The sequence below is a fragment of the Fundulus heteroclitus genome, chromosome 11 (genome assembly GCF_011125445.2).
Source record: "Fundulus heteroclitus isolate FHET01 chromosome 11, MU-UCD_Fhet_4.1, whole genome shotgun sequence".
Classification (NCBI taxonomy): Eukaryota; Metazoa; Chordata; class Actinopteri; order Cyprinodontiformes; family Fundulidae; genus Fundulus; species Fundulus heteroclitus.
The window spans coordinates 18549475-18575898 of record NC_046371.1 but is presented as its reverse complement, the minus strand read 5'-3'; the positions used below and the strand labels follow the sequence as shown (position 1 = coordinate 18575898).

The window sequence follows — 26424 nt, the reverse complement described above, 5'->3', positions numbered from 1 at the left end:
CTGACCTCTCCTGGACTGCGAACACCTCCCACCTGGTGAAGGAGGCCCAACAATGGCTCATCTTCCTCAAGAAACTGAAAAGGACTGGTCATTCCACTAAGCTGCTAAAGAACTTCTATAGCGCTACCATAGAGAGTGTTTTATGCATTAGCATAACTGTATGGTATGGTAGCTGCACAGTTCAGGAGAGGAAGGATACAGCACGGGTGGTGAGAACAACGCAGGGGATTGTGGGATGCCATCTGCAGGACCTGGACTGAATTTATGCAGAACAAGTCCTAAGAAGGTCCAGACACATCTCCACTGATCCCACCCACCCAGGTAATGCACTGTTTGCCCCTCTACCATCAGGTAAATGCTTCAGAAGCCTCAAAGCCAAAACAAAACTTCTTCCCAAGAGCTGTGAGGGCAATTGCCCCCTGATGGGAGACTGCAGTCCAACACTTTAAAATCACCCCACCATTACTAGCCCATCATACGCTACAATCACTTTAATGTTATTGCCTACCTGCACACTATTATCTCAGAATGTCTAAATACATATTTCTGTAAATAAAGCCTCAAATCATCATTGCACAAAAATGCTTTACTTTGTCATTATTTGTAATCTGTGACTCATGAAGGTCAACTAGTTCATACAAACTCTTAAATATTCCTCCTTTGAACGCTATAATGAAAAAAAAAAACTGTAACCCTGGTTCACTACCTGTTTGGTTGTCTTTACTATGTGTACTCTTTGCCGGAGTGGCCAAAAAGAAATTTCAGCCTTGTGGCTAAAGCAGGGCGCTCGTGTCCCTGAGAGTCGGCAAGTTCCCTGGTTCAAATCCCCACAGATTGCTGCTCTGTGTCCTTGAGCAAGACCCTTAGCCCCAGATTGCTCCCCAGGCCCCTTCACAGTGGCAGCCCACTGCAATCTAAAAGGGAGAGGTTAAATACAGAGGAAAAAAGTCAGTGGATCTACTGTTTGTTTGTTTGTTTGTTTTTTTAAACCACGGACTAGAATGTACTCTTCCAGCCACATGGAAATTATATTAATGCAATGACTGAGTGTGTGACTGAAAATATAAAATTATGTGTGACTGGCCATCCCCACCAGAACAGTAAGATGCTTACCCAATAACAAAAACCCAGATCAGTAGTGCCCTCAAGGAACGGCTCAACAATAAAATAGCCTTCAGGCAGGGAGACAGGGAATTATTTTCAAATATATAAAGGCAACTTAAAGTCAAGACTAGAGGCAGCAAGGAGGCGTAATAAAAGAAGCCGAAGAGTATACTCCAACAGAACAATATGATAAATGTATGGTGACAAATGAAAAAGATCACAGGCTTCAAGCAGATGGTTGATGATCTCAATGTAAGTCTCGACAGAGCCAATAAACTGAAGACAATTTTTAAAAGGTTAATTTAAGGAAAAGGCTTACCATCCCACTTCAACAAACTCACTATCATCTTAAGTAGATAACCCTGTGAATATCATGTTTGATTTCTCCAGGGCACCAAACACAACTCAACCTCATTTACTATTTCAGAATCTCAGATGACTACCTAGAAAACAGACCACCGTTTCTGAGACTAAAAAAAATGTGTAAGATTAGGTGGCCTGGCACACAGTCCGTGCTTACCAAAACAACAGACTGAACTCGAGATGCAACAGTCAAGCTGCTTACAGGAAAGCACAAAGCAGGCTGTACTTATTGAGGAATCATAGGTCCTTCAGTGGTTGCAGCAAGATTCTGCATAGCTTCTATAAGTCTGTTGTGGGGAGCCCCTTCTCTTCTGTTTTCTTCTGTTGGGGGTAATAGCATCACAACCATTGACTTAAAAAGGTAGAACAACATTATGAAGAAGACTGACTGTTCTGGGGCCCGATCTGAAGCTGCTGGAGCTGGATGTGCAAATGCAGACTCTCGATAAATGAAAACCATAACGAACAGCCTTGAGTATCTTCTTCACAAGACGTTATTGCAGGAGTGTGCATTCAGTCAGACACTTCCTCAGATCGATGGTAACAAAGACCGCAGCAGAAGATCCATTCTGCCAACAGCCTTCACCAACTATAACTTGGATAGTTTGAGTTACAGCATTTATGTTCCTTTAACAAAGTGAATTAAAATTACTTCAGCTGAACTGAATGCACCTCAGTCTGTTGAAATCACGGACCTTGTGCCTGTTTAGATCATGAATCTGAGGTGGCAGAACAGCTCACAGTGTTCCATTAGGTAAGACACGTACAGTGCTCAGCATTTATTTTATGCTCATCAGATTCTGCTGGTTAACACATTTATCAGGCAAGGCGGACATGAGACAATGATATGATGCCTGCTCCAGCTGCTGTACTTACTTTGCTACACAACACTGTGTCATACTCGCTTCACAATACCAAATTAGCCCTTAGAGCTTGTTTAAGTATATACCAATCTGCCGAGGTGGGTGGACTTCAATCCCCCATTAGGTGTCAAGACTGTTCAGCTGCAAGCCGTAATAAACGTGCAGATCACGGAATGAAATGATAACATGCATCTTTTTGTACTTCTGAACCCATTTTGGATGAAGCAAGAAATGTCTGGAGAAACCCAATGTGTTGCACAAAAAGGAAGATGAGTGTGAGCCCAGAATGTTTTTTTAATTGCCTGACAGAAATTCAATGAAAATGATTCAAAACATGGACAATGAAAAATTGATGGATAAACAAATTTGTATTTTAATATTCATACTCAGCACGAAATATATACAAAATTGTTTTATATTTTATTTTGCAAAGCCAGTAAGTAATGATGAGGCTTTTTATGGTCTATTCTCTAAACTAAAAAATGGGGTCACACTTTCTGGTCTAGTGTTTTATCAGCATAAACCTAGCATGTGGGTTGCAGAAAAAGCTCAGCATTTTTAAGAATAGTTATGAAAAACATTATCCACCCTGGAGAGCTTTGTGCCAGATCAGTTAAAAATAGAAAGAGAAAGCCAAGTGCATTTTAAAGACTAGTCATATAAGGAATTTCCTTGTGTTAAAATGTAGCAATCCTATTGTAAAAGAGACTACATTACAACCAAAGTTTTAACTTGTTAATTACCATGAACTCTCATTATCTGATCTGCAATGAAAAGTGATATTTCATTTATCCTAATAATTATTCTTAGTCAGTAAGAAACTGGCTTGTTTCTTGAAGCATTTCACCCCTCATGCAAAAGGCTTCTTTAATTCTGAACATGGTGTGAAAACAATCACACTGATGGTGACTTGAAGCTATAGTAGGTAATCCTTTTCAGAAACACTTTTTGTTATACTGGGTGAAATGGTCATTGCATCTCGACAGTAGTGAATGCATTATGTATTCAGAAAAAGGAGGTTAAAAAAATGAGGCCTGTAAAAATGCTGACCAATCCTGTCATCTGGACTGAATGGATGGTTTTGATAAGTGGATTAGTCCTGCCCTCACCCCCCTCTGTCCCTGAAGTTTCGGGGGTCTCATCTATTGGTTGTCCTACATGCCAATCATTCTGACGCGCTCACGTACCACCAGTGTGCGTGCTCGTTCCTTTTTAATTTCAGCTTGCTGGCTGCGCCTACAAACTTCTAATGTTTACGGTTCCAGTTAGCTTTGGATTTAGCCGTTCATTGTAGCTCCGCTGCTCTCACTGTATTACTTTGAACATGAGTTGCAATAGGCTAACCGTGTAAAAGTTTAAGAGAGGAAGAGGAAGGCCTCAGAGGAAATAACTAAGAAGAGTGTGGATTTGGGAGATTTATTTTTACATGATCCTCCTCAGGAGTGGAAGCGCAGGTAAGATGGTCTTGTGCATTTGCAGTTATTCAAAAAGGGACTTGGGGAAACTTCCGGAAAAATTTACTGACTCTACCTTTAAGTAATTTGGTTTGATCAGGAGTCAAAACAGATTTTGACCCTTGATCTAACCAAAATAACTCAAAGTTACCTCCTGCTGATAGATAACATTTATTGGACTCATTATATTTTACCGAGATTATTTTCTTAAATGATTTTAATCTTCGTTGACACTGAGACAGGAAGGTAAAGAAGAAAACAAGGAGGGAAACAGATGAGACAAAATGTTAAAAAGGTGAAAGAGAAAGAGGAGAAGAAAGGGAGAGAGCAATACAACATCACGTGAGTCTGCTTCTACACCTGCAATGAGAGATATAAAAAGAACAGCAAAAAACCAAACGATAAAATATTACAGGTACAAACAACCAATGTCTTGATGCCATCATTGAACAATATACAGCATTAATTAATAGGAAATGTGTAAACCTGTAGGTGTTTGTGAGAGTATGTAAGGTTTTTCCATACGAAAAATGCTCAATAGTGGTTGTGAGGACCAAAGGGGTCCCCGACAGAGCCACGGGGGCCCAGGCCCCGCGAAGCACCCAGCACCCACCCCCAGACACTGAGGACCACCAATACACCAAATCTCTTTTTTATTAAAACAGGTACAAAAAGTCACAAAGAATCGTAAGAATTGATAAATGGTTTGTGTGAAACAACCTAAGGCACACATGTTTACTCCTGGAAAAATGTGGTGAAAAGCAAACAGAAATATAAAAGTAGAACAAAATGACCAGCACCAGCCTATTGATGTTAAATTAGACTTTGGATTCACAAAGCACCAAAAAACAGAGAACCCCTAAGAAAAATACACATGAACCTGGTGAGGAGACCATGTTAGATTGAAGACAAGTCTTTGTTTACAAAAGAGTGGGTTTAAAATCCACAGCATTATCACAGATTATTTAGAAATTAGAACAGTTGAATTATTGTGTCTCAACACTCAATGGGCCTTCAATGGGCCTAAAGGGAAAGAAAAATGGGAATCTAGCGGCATAATCCCATAAATCCATTCTCTGTCCGCTCAAACAAATGCTCTGCCGTCTCCATCCAAACAGAAACAATCAAAGGCTTTTCTACGTCCAAAAATCTGTCCTCCGTGACATTTCATTGGGACTGGACTTTGAGTACAAGTGCACGCTCTGCCAGCATGCAGTCCCTCTTCGGTATACACAGAGAGAAGGAATGGATCTGGCCAGGAGACTCTGTAAACATGTCTGAAGACACTCAACAGCGTTACACATCTTTAGGAAAAAAATTACGACACCAACAGCTCTTTAAGTTGGAAAACAGGGCAAGAGAGTGTTAGGTTAACTGGACTGTTTGAAGTATGAGGAGCAGCCTGCCATATGTAACTTTACTCCAACTTGAATGTGTAAAGTAGTTCACTGATGAATAAGTCAGTTGGAATGGGAGCTGTCCCTGTCAAGTCTCTTCCTTAAGGCATCTTCAATAAGCCTGACATTCGCTCTCATCCATAACACTTACTTTAAGTGTGATCAAGAGGCAAAGACATGGCCTCAATTTATCTCTTTCCTTCTTATGAAAAAGAAGGAACTAAACAAGACTATAAAAATGCTTTGCAGCAACGATGGATTAAGGTGGATAATGTGCTCTAATTTACATCTTTACTGTTTAATAGGTAAGTAAAACCCATTTATTCATAATTTTACTTCCTCCTTTCCTTCTTTATCACTGGTATTTTAATCACAAATTAATAAAAGATTGTTCTCAGTTATTTGGAAAATCATCAAAAATGTCAGTTCAAATGTGAGACTCATATACTATATTGATTCATCACACACAGTGATATAATGCAGGTAATTATATCTGTTCATTCTGAGAATTGGAGCCCACCACTAATGGAAAAACTCCAAACTCTGTCGATTATAAAATCAGAATATTACATAGTGAATATGAAAAAAAGCAACTGTAATACAGAAATGTTACAGCCTACACAATAATGGGGATCACTGCTGACATGTAATATTTACAACAGATGATTATCGTCACCCTCGATAAGGACTGTATAAGTCACAAAAGCACATTGCTAAAAAAAAGCCGACTGTTCAAACATATCATATTTAAGTGTCTTAGCTGAGTTAACAAGGAAAAGAACCAACGTGTTGCCGCTCCAAAGTCTTCTTTTCAGATGAAAGTACATTTTGTGTTCCTGAGTCAGGAGGAAAAATGGAGAGGCACAACATCCAGGAATGAGTTAAGTATGCAGTTTTGTTGGGAAGCCATGTTGGTGTTGGTCCACTATGGGTCATGAAGTGAAAGTTAGCACAACGGTGTACCAGAATTTTTTTTTTGCACTTATGCTTTCTTGAGTTTCTCAGCACCTCATCAGTGCTGCGGGGTGATTGCCTCCATGCCACCAATGAGTCATAAAAAATATCAGTGGAAACGTGCAAAAATTGCTCAGCAATTAGAACTAGACTTTTATTGTTCTAATGCCAATCAAGATTTGTTCATAGATTATACATAGAAGAGCATAAAAAATGTTTGACCTGCCAATTTTAATAAAACAGAAATAACAACAGAAAATGTATTTATTTACATTTCTTTTACAAGATTGATATTCCTTTTTTTGTTTTTTATCTCCTGGGATATACTGGACTTCTTTCTTATGAGAAAAAAATACTTTTTGGTGAATAAATAATTGTAATTTCAATTTGCCAGAGGTATGGATAATTTTGGGCATAGTAATACTGTAAAATGTATACTTTTCAGTTGGCTTTCATCTGGAAATCCATTTTTATTGGCATTATGTTGTTTAATGCTCTGATGAAGCAAAGTAGCAGGCATACATACCCTTTCTAATAACTGTATATATGTTTTTTTAAATGAATTACTAAGATCCTTTTAGTTATGGACCATTATATAATTAGTAATATGCACCTGTTACATATAAGGCTTTTCAGATGGGATTGTGCTACTGGTATCCTGCACCATTTGTTTTATGCAGTTTATTTCAAAACCAACCCTCTAGTTTATTTTCAATTTCAAGCCAACAGCTGTCAATAGAGCCTGAATGAAATGTAAAATATCTACTGTATTAGAATAAAGTGGCTGTGTGTGTCTGATTTGCTCGTTTAGGTGATATATCTTTTGTCCCCCACCTCTTGCAGTGCCACAGTGTTCTATGCGTCTCCAAGTGCGCACGACCCGTCTGCAGCAGCGCTCTGCAGACCGCCTGCCAGGCATCTGGATACTCTGCGTTCATTTCTGGAAGCGCTGCTTTCCGCTCAGTCACCCACCAACAGGTGGATTAAGTCGACCGGGCACGCACATCGCTGGAAATTAACCCCGGGGGGTAAACTGGAGGTGTTGCAGAACCAGGTGTATTCCATCGTGGAAACTCGTCGCTCTTTTTTCATGTCCGGGATTTTTTTTTTTCTTCCTTCTTCTTGTTTTGCGCGGTGAACTGAATGCGGTGTTTTGACTCGCGTTTAGATCGAAGGGGAATTAAAATGCACCGGATCAGGACGTATTCAGAAGTGCGGCGAAGTGTCCAAAAAACAAGAGTGGAGGATGCAGACTGAAGCTGATAAACAGGATAAGACGAACTGGCGCCTGAAGGCGCTAAGATACCAACAAGGAGGCGCTTCTTATAAACCCACAGCTGCACATCTGCTCTAAATTCAAGAAGTTAATGTGAACATTTTTATGCTATTCTCCAAGGGAAAAACCTCGATCTTCATATTTGAAGTCCCAATGCTCAAGGACCCACAGGTTTGTTCCCTTTCAAACATGTTGACTGCAGAGTTTTCAATAAACCCGAACAGGCGGACAGAGGGAAGTAAAATAATAATAACATTAATAATAATAATATGGCATCAAATTAAAGTAGACAGAGAAAAAAAAAAAACTTTGACACATTTTTTTTTTTTTTTTTTGTATTTTTCATTTGTATTCTGAGACCATGACACACACAAACAGCTTGTTTGAGAAATCACAATTTCATAGTTTTAAATTTACCGCAAGCTGCAGGGAGACTCGTTTGAATATAGAGCAAATCCTCTCAGCTGTTGCTGCCTGAGCTCGGCAACTTTTAGTGTGCTGCGTGTTATAATGCCATTGAATACAGCTCGTAGATTAGAACTGCACGTTTGAACGAGTATGTGTGGGAGTTACACGATTTGCCCATGCATGGACAATCTGCATGCCAAGCTGTAATTAGACCATGCAAAAGTGTATAGGGTTGATCAAATGAACTAAACAAGCCAGAGTTGCATTGTCTTTCACAGAGACTACAGTGCTATTATGTACTGTCAGCTGACAATGTTATTGCGAAAATCTCTGGTCTTCAGTTGAGCAGCACCTAATATCACCATCATTAAGGAAACCTACTGGAACCATAACTTTTTTCATCTTTGGTATTTGTCTTTCTGTTTGAAATGTGTATGGTTTGCAGTGGGGGTTCTGGGGTGGATGATATCATAAAAGTGGTAACCCTCCCTTTTCACCCAAATAATATTGATATGTTTGACTTTAGATCTGGTGCTTTTAAAAAATAAAATGAATAGAAGGGTAGATGGTTAGAAATGGCTGCCTTGCACGTGCACCATGCAGCAAAAAGAGCTTTCTGCTTGGAGTTTGCATGGTCTTGCACCGCATGTGTGGGTTCTCTCTTTGTGCTCTGGCTTCTTGCTTCAGTCCAAATTCAGTCCAAAAACATGGCACCTCTACACAGCCCATAGGAGTAAGCGCGTGTGTGAGTGTGTGAGTGTGTGCAATCTTGGTTGTTTGGGGGGGGTGTTGAAGGTAAAATATTACAGATACACACAAACCATTTATCAATTACAGATACAAAAATAAAGATAAATTAATTTGGGATGTATGCATACTATCTACATGCACTGTTTAGTCATTTACTTGCACCCCCCCCCCCCCCACACACACACACAAAAGTATCTCACATACATGTGTCATGTTAGTTAAACCATCAAGCGAATGCTGATTATGGTGAACCCTGGGATCCTAAGTAACCATTCTCTTCCTTTTACCTTGGCTATAACTGTTTCTCTATGTTGTAAAACTATCACTGCATTTATTTAGCCTTTTTTAGAGAAAAAATATGTTGCAGCTTTAAAACTGTATTAACAAGCCAAAAGTACACCCATATTTTTAGAAAGATGGTATCGTTATTTTAAAAATTAGCAATATTCTAATTAACTGCTTTCTCTCCCTGATATTTAACTCATAGGCAACTTGGTACTTTTTAAGGTTACATCTGGAAAAAGTGGTTGCGCATAATTTTTCTCCTCATGTTGCATTCTGGAAGAAAATCAATAAGCATGTAATTAACATTCACCTACTTTGGGTAAAGTGTCATTTAGAAGACCAAAAGCTTTAGGCAAAACACACATAAATTTACACATATTTACTGAAGGGATAGTTGTTTTTCTTCTTCCTCTTACGACCTAATTGTCTGCTCATTAATGTAATCGTAATGAGTCGTCCTGAGACCGCAAGAAAAGGAGTGCCTATTAAGCTTTGGTGAATTTGCACTCCACTAAAAAGTGATATGAAACTTCTTTGATGTGTTTTTTTGTGTCTGTTTTGTGTGCTGTTTGGATTACAGAGCTTTAAAAACGGGAACCAGCTTTTGAGTTGGGATTTTCAAATCACCGGCAACTGTTCAGTTTAAGTACAACTCTAGAAAAAAGGTTATAGAGGAAAAATATTTTATACAGTTTAATATGCAAATGGAGAAGCTACAAGTTCACTTTTCATTTTAGCTGCAAAATGACATGCCTGGTAATGTGTGTTATTATGATTTAAAGTTTAGAATTTCAGTTTGGGCTGCACAGTGTCGGAGTGGGTAGCACTGTTGCCATGCAGCAATAAGGTCCTGGGTTCTAGTCCTACCCTTACCATGGTTCTTTCTGGATGGAGTGCGATTGTTCTCCCTGTGCATGCATGGGTTCTCTCCGGGTACTCCGGCTTCCTCCCACAGTCCAAAAACATGACTGTTAGGTTAATTGGCCTCTCTAAATTCTCATTAGGTGTGAGTGTGTACGAGAATGATTGTTTGTCCTTTTTGTCTCTGCGTTTCCCTTAGAAAATGGATGGATGGATGGATGGATGGATGGATGGATCTATTAACAATTTTGTAATACTCACAAAAATAACATACTTTCCTTGACATGATATTAAATAAGCTGCTTTGTTGGTGAATGGTAAAAATATTGTTCTTTTTCACTCTTGTTCAGCATAAAGATTAAACTAAATGTAGTGTTTATGTGTGGATTTAGAGAATAAGACTTATAAACTTGTTCAACATATTGAATACATTTATTCATTGCTGTATAATTTGGACCTTATATGTCAAAACGTGATGTAGTCTACACAAAGTAGACATTTCAAGCATTATATACTTCAGTTTTAAACAGTTTTAAGTAGCTCTAGTTAAGAACGTGTGATATTTATCTTCTTTACCTGTAATCTATTATGTCCCACGGTGCTTAAGGGATTCTTGGTCATGATTCTGGCTTGTCTGCTGTCGCATTCTGCCACACATCCTCTGCTGACTGTCATCAAGGATTATTCACTGCACCAGCGAGCCTGCTTCTTCTCTTCCCTGCAATAAATAAGCTCATCTCTCACACCTGCCATTTATAAGCCTGCTGCAGACAGTTAGACAGCACCATATTATTAAAAGCTTTTTGTTGGTAGATGTCCAGCGTTGATCACATTTCTGGATTTTCCTGCCTTGCCTTGCCCTTATCGGACATCTACCAAGCTTCTGTTATTCCGAACCAAAACCTGGATTTTTCTATGACTACGGGCCTTGCCTAACCCCAGGACTTTGTCTGTCCTACTCAGCTTTGGTCACCTGACCCAAGCCTATTTCCATGACTTTCCTGATCTTGCCTTGCCATCCAGCATGTCACCTCTGCTGTGAGCAGCCATCTCTCAACATAGCCAGTCTCCTGCTTCTCCTGCAAAGGCGGAGCCTTGTCTCCAGGTTGTCTTTAATAAACCTTTTAAATGCAACACAGTGTCTGACTCGCATTTTGGGTTTCCTGCCTGCTCAGGTTTCTTGACAGAATAATCAGGCCAAAGATGACTCCATTGCTGCCAGGATCATTACAGATTTCTGGTTTCAGTGCAGAAAGAGAAAAATGCTCAGGAACATACCTCTTTTTGGAGACTCTGTGTTTACCTCTGCTGCTGCTCAGCTATTCAGGAATCCAAGCTAGTGATTGTTCATCCAGGAACCGGTCTTCAGTGCAAACGTTCACGTTCACATCCTCAATGCAAATCATCTTCTCATCACAAAAAAGGACACCAGTGTCCACCCCCCTAACCTTCAACTTCATGTCTTACACTCCCTATGCCAGAACCAACTGTATACCATGCCACAGCCACAAATGTATTTCCTGTCTCTATCTCTGTGCTTCCTGACTTTGTCTCCTCCCAGCGCAGCCAACCTTGTCAGTGGTCTGCTGCTGGGGCTTTGCTTATTTACGTTTGCAGCAGCAGCCACAGCAGTGAAGCTCACGCCTCTACCTGCTTTAGTAAAGCTTCATGGTTCCACAGCAACACCACCCACGTCAAATTGTCCTTGCCAGTTATAAGCAGCTTTGTTTGAGCATCTCAAGAACTACGCTTTTAAGATTAAAGTGTTATAGGACTATATTTCTCTCTATCTTCCTCTGGGCTTTTTGGAAAAACTTGAGGAGTAAGTGTGTGATTATGAAGCAGCAGTGGATTAATTTAATAGAGGCCCACCTTATCATCAGCCACCTGTCAAGCATCCTACGATTCTGCCAGTCACAAAGGTTCTGGATGAACCCTCCACCACTTTCTCAGAGGGTATGGCACTTTTTTCTGCCTCGGCACACCACAGACACCACCATAACCTGGATGCCTTAGCTTATGGCTACTTTGCATCTGCAATTTTGCTATCACCAGGTTTATTGCTCCTCATTGTCACAGAGTCCCAATATCTACTCCTCACTGCCACATACCCTCAGTCTTTCGACAAGGTAGTCCAGGAGGGTTCACTTCGTTTCCCTGAGCTCCATGAAGAGTTCTCTCTACAGCATCAACACCGCTCTCCAAGGCCCCACTTTGGTCCCAAACCTCAAGGGCTCCACTTTGGTCTCAAGCACCTAGGGCCTCCAGGGCCCCATTGTGGTTCCAAGACTCCAGGGTTATGTGGTGAGTTCCTGTTCCCCGAACTTCTGCATGGGTCCCTAGAGCTTCTCCCAATCTCTTGCTAGAGATCAAGTCTCCCAAGCTTCTAACCACGGTTCAAGTCTCCATTGTTCCTACTAGGGTTCAAATCTCCAAGGTTCCCACCGGGTCTTCAATGTTCCAGTCAAAGTCCAAAGATCCCTCTGGGTTCAAGTCTCCAAGTTTCCTGAGAACACTTGCATCCAAGTCTCCTTAGTCCCCAATGCAGCTGGCCGGCTATTCTCTATATGTTGGCCACCAAGACTCCACCAAGATTCCGGCTCTGGCACAGCTAGCCTCCAAGATTCCTCTGGCACCACCAGCCTCCAGCACTATATGCCTTTTCCAGACAACACCATGTCTAACTCAAATTTTGGATTACCTGCCTGCTCAAGTTTTTTGACATTTCATGTTTAGTTTCTAGCAATTTTAAAAATAACTCATTAGTTATTAATAGTACTTTATATTTGTGAACAACTTTATTTATAATTTTTTCTCTTATATAAATGTACGCTCAGAAGCATAAAACTGCATTCCTCCAACAGTACAAAAATAATACAAACACATAACCGTGTCCAGATCTTGTGGATGTCATCCCACAATCACATGTGCTGTCCACACCACCCTTGCTAAATCCTTCCTTTCCTGAACTGTGCAGCTTCCATACCATACAGTTATGCTGAGATATAAAATGCTTTCTACTGTAGCTCTGTAAACGTTTTTTTTTTTTTTTTTTACAATTTAGTGGAAAGTCCAGTCCGTTTTAGTTTAGGGGGTACTATGAGCCCTTCTGTTGGTGCGAGTCAGCGATCTAGCTGCAGAATTGTAGACCTGTTTCAGACGAAAAGAAAGTAAACCGTGACAGTAGTCTAAACGACAAGATACAAATGTATGGATAATCAGCTCAAGATCACTTTGGAGACAACTGTTTTTAGTTTAGACATTTTCCTCAACTGGTAGAAGCAGTTTATTGTCAGCTGCCTTGAACAATGCTCCAATGATATTACTTTGTCAAAGATAATACCAAGATTTCTAAGGCGTATAGAATAGAAAATTAGTCAAGCCGAGTCATCTCAAACACTAAGGCATTTCTGGTGAAGCTTTTTTGATTCATGGGAGGGAATAATGTTTATTTCAATGTGTTCTTTCAGTCTGTATTGAAACAGATCCTATTTTAGAAACTGAATTGTTAATTTGAAAATGTATTATGAAAATTATTGAAATTGTTCAATGCAGAAACAGAATTGTGATAATTATTTTGTCTATATGACCCAGCTCTACTTCCGATTAACTCTGTTTTTACAGGTTATATCACAGATTGTGCTCACCTCTTTTTTATTTTCCTCTCCTTTCATTACAAGCAAAATTGAGCGCTAACAGATTTATTCTCTTCCTAACACTTTTGTCTCTGTTTCTTCTAGTGTGAACTCCCTCAGCCTAGCAACAGCTGTAGCAGTGTTAGCAGGGTGTTGGTAAGCTGAAGCCTAGGGAGATGTCACAGCTGTATTACCGGAGGACTGACAGCTCTTCATATCGGGACCGCATCCCGTTGCGAATAGTGCGGTCTGAGTCGGAGCTGTCGCCCTTAGAAAAAGCCTACCTTGGAGCTGTGGAGAAGGGGGACTACGCCAGTGTCAAACAAGCCCTGGAGGTTAGTAGAAGTATATTGTCTGATAAATGAGTAAACAGTGATCTCTGCCTGACAGTCACAAACAATTACATGGATTATTTGGAAAAGATTGGAAAGTCATCACTTACAAGTTGCTATTAGTAGTAACATGTGAGGCCTTGTTTTACAACATTAACATTTGTTAGACCTGTAGCAGAAGACAGGGACTTCATTTCTGTTTTCTTTCATCTATTTCACTCTTTTTTTTCTTTTTTATAGCACAGTATCTGTAGTAAGTGATTCTTAGCAGTCCAGATAACATGGTCCAGAGGGTGAAAGAAGGGCCAAATGTAAGCTTTATTAAATTCTCACATAATTGCTGATTGCACTCACTGATAGCCATAGAAATCTTTACAGCTGTCCTGATTAGCTCTGCTTTTAAAAAGAGCCCCTTCTTGCTCCTTTGTTGTACTCTGACCTTTTATTAAGTACTTTTCATTGTCATTTTGCCTACAAGAAAACTGATTATCCAGTTTTGTTCTCATTAGTTCAACATAATCTTTCTCCTTGTGTGGCAAACAAGGAAAAACGGCAAATGTTGTGAACAATCCACTTGAAACTAATACAGTCTTTCCATGTCATGGCTTCATATTTTTCTACTTAGGAGGCAGAGATCTACTTCAAGATCAACATCAACTGCATTGACCCCCTCGGCCGCACAGCTCTGCTCATTGCCATTGAGAATGAGAATCTGGAAATCATCGAGCTCTTGCTGAGCTTCAATGTCTACGTTGGTGATGCCCTGCTTCACGCTATCCGTAAGGAAGTGGTAGGAGCCGTGGAGCTACTGCTAAATCATAAGAAACCCAGTGGGGGCATGCAGGTAAGAAGGAGACCAAGTGGAATAGGAGGCCGTTTTAGCATCAGTTTTGATGCAGAGTTTAATTTAACAGATTTCTGATTGCTACCAGAACAGCAAAATAAACTAATGCCACAGTTATTTCTAGCACTCCCTTTTCTAATTATTAACATCATTTTTTGATTAATTTAGAAAGAGTTCATGCCAAATTAGGAGTGTCGTCAGGAAGATGTAAATGATCAAATGGCAAGAGGGGTGCCACATCTATCCCATGTCTTGACACCGACAGATGTGACAATGCTTCAAAACCCTATTCAATGAACAGATGTTCACTTAGTCTTTACAAAGTAAGAAAGGACTTTCAAAAGAAAAGGACTTTAGGAATTCATTCTGAATTTCTACATTGGCAGGCTTTAATCTATTTCTATTACTTTTCTTGGAGCATGAATGCTCCATATTTGTAATAGTTTAAATATTACATTTGATCAATTTTCAAAATTATATACAGAAACCTTTTTTAAGTATTTATGTGCTAAATACAATTTTGTAAGTTTAGTATCTAAGTAATTGTTTATGAAAATTAAGAGATTTAAAGAAGAATATAACATTTTAATGCAGTAATTATAAGCCAAGGACAAAAGGAAAGGTTTGGAATACTGACCTACAGCGATGCAGGGTTAACGTTGCACTGGATGTGGGGGATTAGGTTAGAAAGTTTTTAGTTCCATCATTAGATACTTGAGACTACATTTAGATTTAGGGTAAAGGATTTCAGACTTAACTGTATCTTGCTTCTCTGAGCAGGCTCAAGTTATTCCTAATGTGGCAAACTGACCCGAGTGCGCATGTGCACCCGACATAAACGTGACGTATTTCTGCGTTGGCGAGTGGCGGAAATACGTCGGGAAGCAAAACTGTTGGGGCTCCCGATACAGCCTTTCTTTTTGAAAAAAATAAAAGAGCTCAAAATTGTTGCTTACTCTGTAACATTTCAAGCATAATTAGCACATTGTGCAAGTCCAGCCTGGGCGCTTGGGAGACAAACAAACTCGTATAATACTGCTTTGTTTACTTTTATTGAAGTTTAGCAAAGATGCAAGTACTTCTTCTTCTGTGTATTTCTTTCTGTTTTTAGGGGTATTTTATAACTGCACATGTCAAAGCGGTTATATTCGGAATAAAACCAAGTGCACATAAACACACATTAGGATCGGATTAATTGATTGTGTGCCCATATAAATGGTACAATACGAATACATTTTATTCCCATCGTGAAATTTTGTGCATGTAAACATAGCTTATGAAAGCTGATTCAAAAGTTAATCAGGGACAGGTTCTTTGATGCAGAAGGAGTGCAAAGGCTATCCTGTGTTGTCTATTTATACGGATGAGCCAATGTAGCTCAAATCACTGAAGAAGGTAATGCTGGTTAAGCTAGAAAGTTGTCACAATAAACAGTTCATAAATTTTGCTGCATATGAGGCTACTGATCTGCAGACCTGTCATGGTGCCCCTTTTACCCTCGCCCTGAAGTGAGTACAATGCGCATCAGGACTGAACAATGGAGCAATAGGAGATGGTGGTTTTGATGGATCATGTTTATTTTCATAGCATGTAAATGGCCAGGTACATATGTGTTGCTTATCTAGGCAACACATGGCATGCAGATGAATGGAAGAAGGCAAACCTACAAAGGGAAATGTTGTACCGTTTAGCCTTGGGTTCTGCCATTTAGTTGCATCATACCTTTCAAAGCAACATGCAGTGTTACTCACGGAGTATACCCTTTCATGGAAACTGATGGCTGTGGTCTCTTACAGATGAACGATATAGTGTGCCAGAAAGACGAAAATATTTAGAAAAAGTTTGCGGAGGACATCACTGAGGTTTAGGTGTTTATTCAGCCTCCAAATTCCCTAGATCTCAATCCAGTCAAGTATCAGACGATCCCAATCCGTAGAGGTCCTGTCTTGCAACTTAAGGCAAGTTCACATGCCAGAATTTTAAAATTGTTAGCTAAATTAAAAAAAACCTGAGACACCACACATTACGATAACAATTTGTAGATATAACAGGTTTGCTCATACAGTGTGTGGTGTCCGGTCAGACGGCAAGCATAATTCACCATTTATGGACAGATTTCACTCAGGATCATTTGAGTGTCAGACGGGAAATCTTGCCAACCTCTCGAGATTAAACGTGAGTTTGGAGTAAATAAACAAGGATGATGAGGAAGAATAATGGCGATAGTTTGTCGACTAATTTTAACAGAGAAAAAACATTAAAAAGGCATTGGTTAAAGGAGTGGAGACAGAGCGAACATGTGCTTTTTCTTTTGCTGCACTATGATATAGACGTGAGTTGTCGTTTTTTTCTTTTGGGGTTTTCCTCACCTCGCTCTCTGACTGGCTACACGTCACATTCAACAGGCTGCCTGGTCGTTTGTGTTCGGGGAAAGCCACACATGCTACGGCATCATGGCAAGACAATCCAACATGTGGAATATCCCCGATTTGAGGTCGGAGCGGTCCCAACGTCCTTCTAAACGGACCAGATCACTCTTAACACACCACATATGGCAGGAATATCTCTTCAGATTATTTTTAAGAGCCATCATGATAAGTGGAGCATGTCAGAAGGGGATGATTGGGGCACAAATCTGGCAAATTATCCTGCCGTGTGAACCAGCATTTACAGGACCTAAAGGAGGTGCATGATAGGCTCTTGATATGGCTATTTTAGCCCACTATTACACAGGTAGTCATAATGTTATCCCTGATATGCTGTAAGTTTTATATATAGATAGATAGAGATATATAGATAGAGATATATATATATATATAGATATAGATACACATATAGATATAGATATATATATACAGATACATATATATATAGATATATATATATATATATATATATATATATATATATATATATATATATATATATATTCCCAACTCTGGGAGAGCTGCTCTGTCAGCTTTTAAAGCACTTGTATTTCTTCATTTCTTGCATATCTTATAAGTTCCTTTCACCTTTTGATGTCATTCAAAATAACCGGCCTGTTATTATTCACAACAACAAAAGCTGACAAAGCCATCTTCATCACAGGCTCTGTTTTGCAGTAGAAGCAAGTCTTACAGATTGAGACATGATGAGTGTATTCACTCAAATAAAAGTATGATGTGTAATTTGCACAAAATTGTAGAGTTCTCCCATTTCTAATAATACAAATTTTGACAATTCTGTCCATCTTATATTAATTGCTTCTTGTTGCAGATGTGTGCTGCCAGATAAGAGCCCAATTGTTATAATCAGAAGAGTACTTTGAGTTCTTTTTCTTATTGTTACATGTACAAGCTTCACAATTTTTCTGATCCAATTCCTACCAATAGTGATGTGCAACGCATTGGATATGAACAAATCTTCCTTTTATGTGTTTCTTGTTTCATTAATCAACTGATGAAAGAGTTTACTGCGGCTCTTTAGTTTTAGTACAATAATGCAGCCCATCTTTTATTATACAAAGTAGGAGTTAGAGGGGATTAAAAATAAAAAGGTTGAATATATCAGAAAATAAATTAAAGCACAAGCGTGATAGTTTATAGTCTTCATGGAGGTGGATGTAGAAGGAGCCGAATCACACAGTCCGGACACCTTAGCATTAACATCAATCAGCTGACACATTACCTCTTTAACTTAATTTCTTTGTAAGATAGCGTTTCTTTGCGTCGCATGAATGAGCCGTGAAAATGGATCACTCTGGCACAACCAAATCCCCCCAAGGGAGGCCCATTGATTAGATTAAAAACCTGTCTGTGAAAATACATTGTGTTTGTTGCCAGCATCTTCCCTGAGACTTATTAATAGGGATATTTGTTTTATGCTTCGCTGGAGCTGTGGATATTTATCTTTCAACTTTGCAGGATGTCTGTGTGATTAGTTTTTAATAGGCTAACAAATAATTGTGCGTTTTGTTTCCTTTTCTACTGAGGACTGCGTGAATTTGAAACATTTTAAAGGGCATTTTTCATCGTTTCTACAACCTTTCCTTTTCAGTTTTGTTCAAGGTTGTAACTAATAATAGTTAAATATATTTTCATGACAAAAAGTAAGATATATGTCAAAAAGCTGAAAAAAGGAAGCACAAGACATGCAGATGAAAGTTGCTGAAGAGCGATGAGTCTGTGTTTGAAATGCTAAGCCTCGGCATCTGTGCATAACACAGTTGCTGCCCAAGAGAAAAGTGAAACCAAAGTCTACAGTTGAAACTTGAGTTTATAAATTTAAGATTTGTATGCTGGTTTATCCAGTTAGCAGGAGGAAGACAAGAGAAAAACAGTAGCATGGAGATCTAACAACCAGGCACCATACTGGAGATCTAAATGTTTTAAAAGGACATTGTCTGTCATGCCACTCAAACTCTATCAGGCGCTAGTTTATTCTCAACAAAATACTTGCTCTTAAAAACGTCTCTCCAAGGTAATGCTACACATGTGGTGGATGGAAATGAGGTAAAAACCACTGACAGTAGCCGCAGTAATTTAGCTCCGATAGAGAGAAAGAAAATGAGTGATTGGTATGTCTTTTAAAAACTGCAATAAAAGAGCTATTTTCTTATTTGATGAACTTTATGCAAACAAACTAGAGCTGTTTTCACTTTGGTGGTTTGGGTATTTTACCCCTTGCTCTAGTTGATCTTTGTATCAAGTGCTCACTCCGTTCTTTGTGCTTCCAAAAACTAGCCACACAACCATTAAATATACCGTGTTGCCACTGAACATGTTCTTTTTCAATCAAAAAACTGTTTAGGCACTATGTACAATAGTTGAACAATGCGGATCAAGATCACATATCGACTAAACATCAGAAAGACCTTACTAGCCATGTTTTCTCAATTTTTCATTGACCCTTGCTTCACTGAGATTTTGGTTGGTGGTGCAGGGGCTCTCTGAGGTCATTACCAGAGATGCGGGCAAAGTAAAGAGGCAGGAGCGATTCAGAAGCTTTGGCAACGGGGACTCTGCACACTCATGCTTTTAATCCATCTGACTAATATTCACACCCTATCTAGCAAACTGTAAAAAGTACTGCTTCTCAAATTTAAAACTTTGGACATCCATGGATCTGCCGCCCCCTCTTTTTCTGTTTCCACTTATTTCGAGCGGACCGCGGATGACTCAGAAGCAGAAACAGGCCTGCTTTGAATGCACAGATTAGAGATTGTTTTAGACTTCATACTCTTATTGACACTGTGACATCAGACATCAGTTTCTGTGAGAATATGTGTGTGCAGACCAAGAGGTTTCACACATATAACAAGAATAAACCATGGTTCACTTCACATCTGTGGAAGCTGCGCAGAGACAAGGAAGGGGTGTAGAGATGTCCTTTATGAGCAAGCCAGGAACAAACAGACCAATAAGACCAAGGCAGTAAAGAGGAACTAGAGCGAGAAGCTAAAAAAAGTTTTTCCTGTCTTTGTCTCTGCTGGACTCTATCGAAGGGTAAAATGACTACAGGCCTGTAGCCCTGAAGTCATACCAGGATTATTTGCACCAATACAAGCGTGTCTTCCTTATTTATTGATAATGTGTATAGTCATATTTTCAAGAACAATATTTTTACTAACTTTTTTTTTGACAATTGTTCTTAAAATGTCATAATTGAGAGCAAAGTGGAACCAAACTAAATACTTCCTGCCATTTTGTTGTCATATATTACTTTAAAACTTACTTTCATGCTTGGCAAAACAATGGACACAGGCATTCTGACTCAACATTTTCTTTTATTATTCACATATTTTACACCTCCAGAATATAGTATTTACCCTTTAAACAGATCCATGTATTATTCTGTAAATGCAGATAAGCATCTGTCAGTGGTACCCTTGAGCTCACTGTGCTTCACCATCACAAAGATCCTTGTGGGTGTTTCTTTTCCCTTCTCTTCTTTTCTACAGTATCTTTTAATACAAAGACCATTACGTAAGGATCTCCTTTCACACAAGGAGCAAACTTTAAAGTACACAGTCATCTTTTCCTGAATTTCAGCCTTCAGCTTTGTTTTCCGCAATGTAATACAAAAGCAGAACTGCTCAGTGTCCCATTTTCTTTCAACCTTATCTAAATGTTTATGATGCTGTGGGATGGCATGTGAAAACCAGCAGGGAGGCTGAAAATAGAGCTCAGCGAAAACAAAAAGTGGCACAGATACTGAGATCTTGCATATGCTATTGTTGCATATTTGAGCAATATGTTAATAGTGTCGCCCTCATTCTAATAGGACCAACAAATATGCATTACAGAAAAGCGGGTTCTGGTTTCATCTCCTTTCTCCGCAATTATCATAACTTCACATCTAGCAGTTTGCGCTCCACCTAGTCCGCGCTTGGGCACATGCCAGGGCTGTTTGATGTAGATTATTTGAAGTCCATCCTCCTCCCACGTGGAAAACAGAGTCTATGCTGCGGCTTATTAGATCATCCTCCTCTGCGAAATGTGAAGACTCTCAGCGATGGCTCTGTTCCACCTGACAGAGTCACTGCTGTCAGGGTAAACTATACCAGTAATTAGTGTCTAGATGATAAAGTGACTTTTGGGTACAATAAGGATGATGAAATATTTCTGACATGATGAATCACTTACTAAGAAAACAAATCTTGACATTGTGTTCATTCTGTGAGCAGTGGAGATATAAAAACACACTCTGATGTTTTTGTCTCCTCTTAAGAGACTTTTTTTTCAAAGGAATGCATCTTCAGAAGTCCTAATTTAGCACATCTGAAATGTTTTTTCAATTGTATTCTCAAATAAAATATATTGCAAAATTTATTTCAGCATTATTAGATTTGTTTGCCTTATGGTTTAAAGATAAAATAGATTTTTTGAATCTGATAGTTTATTTCTTCGTTTGATATTTTAATCCAGTTAGGTAATACAGTTTAACTTTATATTGTTATTAGAGAAATTTAGGATTCATTGATTCTTTTTGTTCATTTAACCAAGAAGTTTGTTTCTGACAGGAAAGGCGACAGGTCTCTCTCAAAAGAGTATAAAACTATGTGCAAATAGCATTGATTTTAAAAGAATTGTTAAATTCTGATTAATTGAAATGTAGGTGAATTTTTTAAATATATATTGTTGTTTATTTATAGATATTATTGCAAAATGCCCGTTTGACATAATTGAACTGTTCTCAATAATCAGTGCAAAAACTATAGTTCCTAGCGGAAGAAAATTTTTAATGAAATCAAAAGATTAATTCAAACCTAAATCAGCAGGGAGGTTTAAATATTTCTGGGCTCAACTGTTAAATATTCAAGTCTTGCTGGTTACTGTTATTTAAATTAAGAAGCTAAAATCACAGCTAAATAGAAGTATGACAAATGGGACTGTACTTGCCATTGGTATGGCGCTCCGTCATCAAGAGGAGCTCGGAGTAAAGCTTTTGCTCATGCATTACTGCATCAAAAGGAGTCAGGGGAGGTGGACCTGGCACATCATGGACTCTGGATACATCCGTTGTTAGGTTTTCTGGGCACATCCAACTGGTGGGAGATCTGGAGGAGACCCTGAACCTGCAGGAGGGATTATTTATCACTCGTTGCCTGAGAATGCCCCAGGATTCCCCTCGGCAACCAGGTCTTGGCTGAGTGACTGGCAAGTTGGCTGAATTCATGATTACTAATGAATGGCATAAGGTGATCCGAGGTAAGCCAGGGATGATAGCAATAGCCAAAATGGTAATATATAAATGAGTTGAAACTGAAACACAGCATAAAGCTAATTTTAGAACAAACACCATCAAATCTGTTCTACAAACAACATAAACAAAATGAGGCTAACATTGCCTCTCATGTGGCTGTCATCTAAACACTGGTTTTATCCAAAAGCTCTTACATATCTTCATTTTAGGGGGATTTTGCCAAGGCTTTTCTGTTTTTCTCTTGGACTTCTGTTCCCTGTCTTGCCTTTTGACTTTACATGTCTGGCTCTTTGCATAATAGCCTACTAAAAGTTGATAAGATAAAATATAAAAATAGTTGGCACTGTGGAGTTTGCAAAGTGGCCTTCTACAAAGAAGGCTTCTAGCAATTCAATTAGTCTATGACTAAAAGAAGTTACTCCTGAATACAGAAGGAGAGGAACATTTTCAAGAGGATGATGTGAAAACCTCTCAGATTTTCAAAGGAGGAAGTCAATATCACACTGACCCAACACCCAGCCTACTCTCACTCACTTGCTGTATGTTTAAGCATTAAAAGAAATACACCAATAGGTACTGCCAGCATCCTGTAACAAGGTTAGCATGACCTAACAAAGTTAGCTGTTTGCACATACATGGATGAGAGGGATTCAGTAGTGACTGTATGCTCTGTCGGATTGTGAAGCATATATTACACAAACATGCATTACTGTCCAAAAAAACAAAATAGAACAGGTACAGTACAGTACAGGTAGAAATCTAACAAAGTATGGTGTGTAATAAAAGTTCCCATGGGAAGGAAAAATTATAGGAAACATTACAAGTAATAAAAATAGGTCTGACTAAATGCCCCTATCTGTCCTGCCTCCCTCATAATACATGTCTAATGACAGAAAAAATTTACAAATAGTCAGGTTAATTTATCTTAATTTTTTAAATTTTATAGAGAACAAGACTATAATTATTCATAAGTTAATTTGAGCAGGCCATATGTTTAAGTAAAGAAAGAAAAGCAGAACAAATGAAAACACTATTTCAAAGCTTCTTTTGGATAACAAGGGAATTGAGCAACTCTTGCACCCCCCTCCCCCCAACACCCCCCCCCCCCCCACCCTCCACCCCACCCTACACGTGTATAAAACTGAAGTTTCTGTATTTTGGTATTGTGGCCAAAAATAAATGTATAGGGAAGATCTAAGTGATTCACATCAGCAATGTAGTCCTCCTTCAAACCTGATGTTATAATAGTGAAGTTTAAAAGAAAATTAAAACAATGTTAAAAAAAAAAAAAAAGACTTGTAATGCCATGATGCCCACCGACTGTGGAGAACCGAGCAGACGCTTCATCGGGTTGGGTCTCTGGGCGGCGTCTGCCTTGTTCTTGCTTCTTCTGTTGTAAAAGTCTATGTTGGCTGTGCCAATTTTACCACCTGCTGCAGTGCATGCTGCTGTAACAGTATTGAGCTATTACTCCACACATTGATGCTAGAGGCCAGACTGCTTCCAACGGCACACCTGCAAAAGGAGATGATAGGTCCTGTGTTTGCCGCTCCCTTTCCTCTACAGCTTCCTGAGGAAAAACAGCCACTAATGAGCCGTTTTGGTCACGCTCAAAGTGTGATTTCACCCAAGGTTGTCGGTAAGGTGCTCCATGAGGTATTTGATGCCGCTAAATCACCCCTACAAGTGCAGGAAGTCTCAGTCCTACTATAGTCAGAAGCTGTGGTTTGGGTGATGTCTATCACAAGGTTGCTTTGTGTGGACCAAATTCCCAGCTGTTTAATTTGCCTTTGATTTGCACAATCTATTCCGTGTTTAAGGTAAAAGGCAGCGGACATCTCTGCAGATCCCACACATTCAGCATAGAAACTGTTAAGACTTTTACCTTCAAGTGGGGTCTGCAGGGAGCTTACTGGAAAAACCCGCCATCATGGAGACAGTTTCTTGTGTCTCTCAGGTGAACAAAATGAACACCTTATAGCCTGAGAAGTCAGCTTCCCTAGTGTCAAACCAAATAAGCATATTTCTATCACAATCTGCCTATTTTACTACTTTCCTAAAACAAAAGGTGCAAATATAATTTCTATTCTTTTTTATCTTTTATTAATTTACCCCAAGTTTGTTTGATTAAAGAAAACTGAATCCAACCACAGACCTGCAAAGTAGGAAGTAATCATTTTGAAATTAATATGAAGTTGTGTCTCTTCCTAAACACCATAATCATGGGATAAATCTGTTAAGAAAGCTAATTTCACACGTTGACAGTGCGTCACCTAAAACCTCCATATAGCTTCCTCCGACTCAACCGAGACTCACTGTAAACATCACAGTAAAGGGGGGAAAAGTATGGATCTTAAGCAGAACACCAAGATTTAATCAAAAAAATAGTATGCCCAAAGCATAATGTAGTTTTGCAGGTCTAGAACATAAAATTAGACCATTGTTAAAAACTAAGCGTAGCACTCGGATGACATTTGGACATTCTTAGTTATAATTAAACTTAAAAATAAATATTAAAATAGCCTAAAAAATTTTCAATACCAAAATAGACTAGTAAAATGACTATATCTGTGATAAATTTATCACGGCTCTCACTTTAACAGCCATGAAGCCTACTGAAATACATTTTTAACTTCTCAAAACAGATCAGCCTGATGTGACAGCTTGTCAGACCCGGGATATGTTCACTCAAAGTTCAGTTTTCTAATGTTCACAGCAGAGACCAACCTGCTGCTCTGGAGCCACATGATGTTCTTCAGCCCTTCTGCAATAGCTCTCTCTAACCTAGAGAAAATACACAGGAACTTTAAAAATAAAAAATAAAAAACATATGCAGGCCTGGTTTACTGTCCACTTTTATTCATAGTACAATATGAGTTTGTCCAACAGAATGATACCATGAATCCAAACACATGGAAGCTGGGATACCTGAACATGTAAGCGTAACATTCTAAAGGTCAATATAATCCAGCAACTAAAAATACAAAGTGTACACTAGGGCTGGGCGATATGGACCAAAAGCACTATCTCCATATTTTTAGGCTAAATGCTGATATACAATATTTATCTCGATATGTTTTTCTTTTCATAAAGTAATTAGAAAAGGTATCACTGAATAAAAGCTTTATCACAAATCGCTCACAGGCACATTTTTAAACTAACTGCTGTAGCTGTAAATATATGAAACAGCTGAAAAAGAATTACTGGGATACATAATAATTATAACGCAGCATAAACCATCTCAATATAAATCATGTGGTCTCATCTTATGTCTCTTTAAAAAAAAGTTTATTTTTTAAACTCTTGATATATTGCACAGCCCTAGTGTTCACATATCAACCTCTTTTGCATTTGTAACATAGATTAAAGTATATCTGTCAAGTGCTTACGGGATTTTACGGGGTTGGATGAACAGCGAGGAGCACCTATTTTTTCCCCCACTCTTTTTATATTGCATTTTTTATGCCACACAGTCTCACTCAAAAATACAGCAAAGGCATAATACGTTTCACACAACTGCTTCAAATTATTGAGGAGGGAAATAGTAAGTGGACTTTTGCTATCACATATTCTTATACATTACTACATTTTTAGGTATTAACAAGCATTGCAGTCATTCTTTTCACAAGGGAAGGAAATGTGATATATATATATATATATATATATATATATATATATATATATATATATATTTATATATATATATATATATATATATATACACAGGTGTCAGTAATTTCTTAAATGCCCATTTAATTCATCAAATGTTTGTTTGAACCTTTGATCAAACTTGACTTTAGTCTAAGTTTCATTTTTGCTACACCATAGTCCATCATAAAAGAATATGAACTGTCACTAGATTATTTTTCTTTACTACTTATGCAAACCAATTGGTTCATCTTCTAATGCTGTAATATAAAATCATATAAAAAATAGTTGAAGTTGAAACTGGGCTGCCACCACAGTTTGTTATACCCATGTACTTTGATAAGATCACAGTTTAATTGTGTGTTTAATGAATGGAGATCAGTCATTATTACCAGAGTGAATCTGGACAACTACCTAAAAGAGAAAGACTAGTGGGTAAATTGCCCCATCTGTTCTGATCAGTCTCATCTGGCACTGCTTCCTGACTCGTGGCTCAGCATCCCCACCCCCCTACAGCCCAGCATAAGTCATCCTCAACCACAATAGGCTATTAGGGACGTATGA

The 26424-nt window shown here is 38.7% G+C and overlaps 1 protein-coding gene across 1 annotated transcript in view; it reads left to right on the top strand.

The window, feature by feature from the left end:
- The first annotated feature begins 6988 nt into the window (after positions 1 to 6988).
- The window catches only part of LOC105923794 (short transient receptor potential channel 4), a 49499-nt gene continuing 30063 nt past the window's right edge, over positions 6989 to 26424 (top strand). Inside the window, exons 1-3 of the mRNA XM_036143040.1 lie at positions 6989 to 7582; positions 13456 to 13685; positions 14308 to 14526. Coding sequence (XP_035998933.1) covers positions 13527 to 13685; positions 14308 to 14526 — 378 coding nt within the window. The 5' untranslated portion in view covers positions 6989 to 7582; positions 13456 to 13526. The remainder of the gene's footprint in view (positions 7583 to 13455; positions 13686 to 14307; positions 14527 to 26424) is intronic.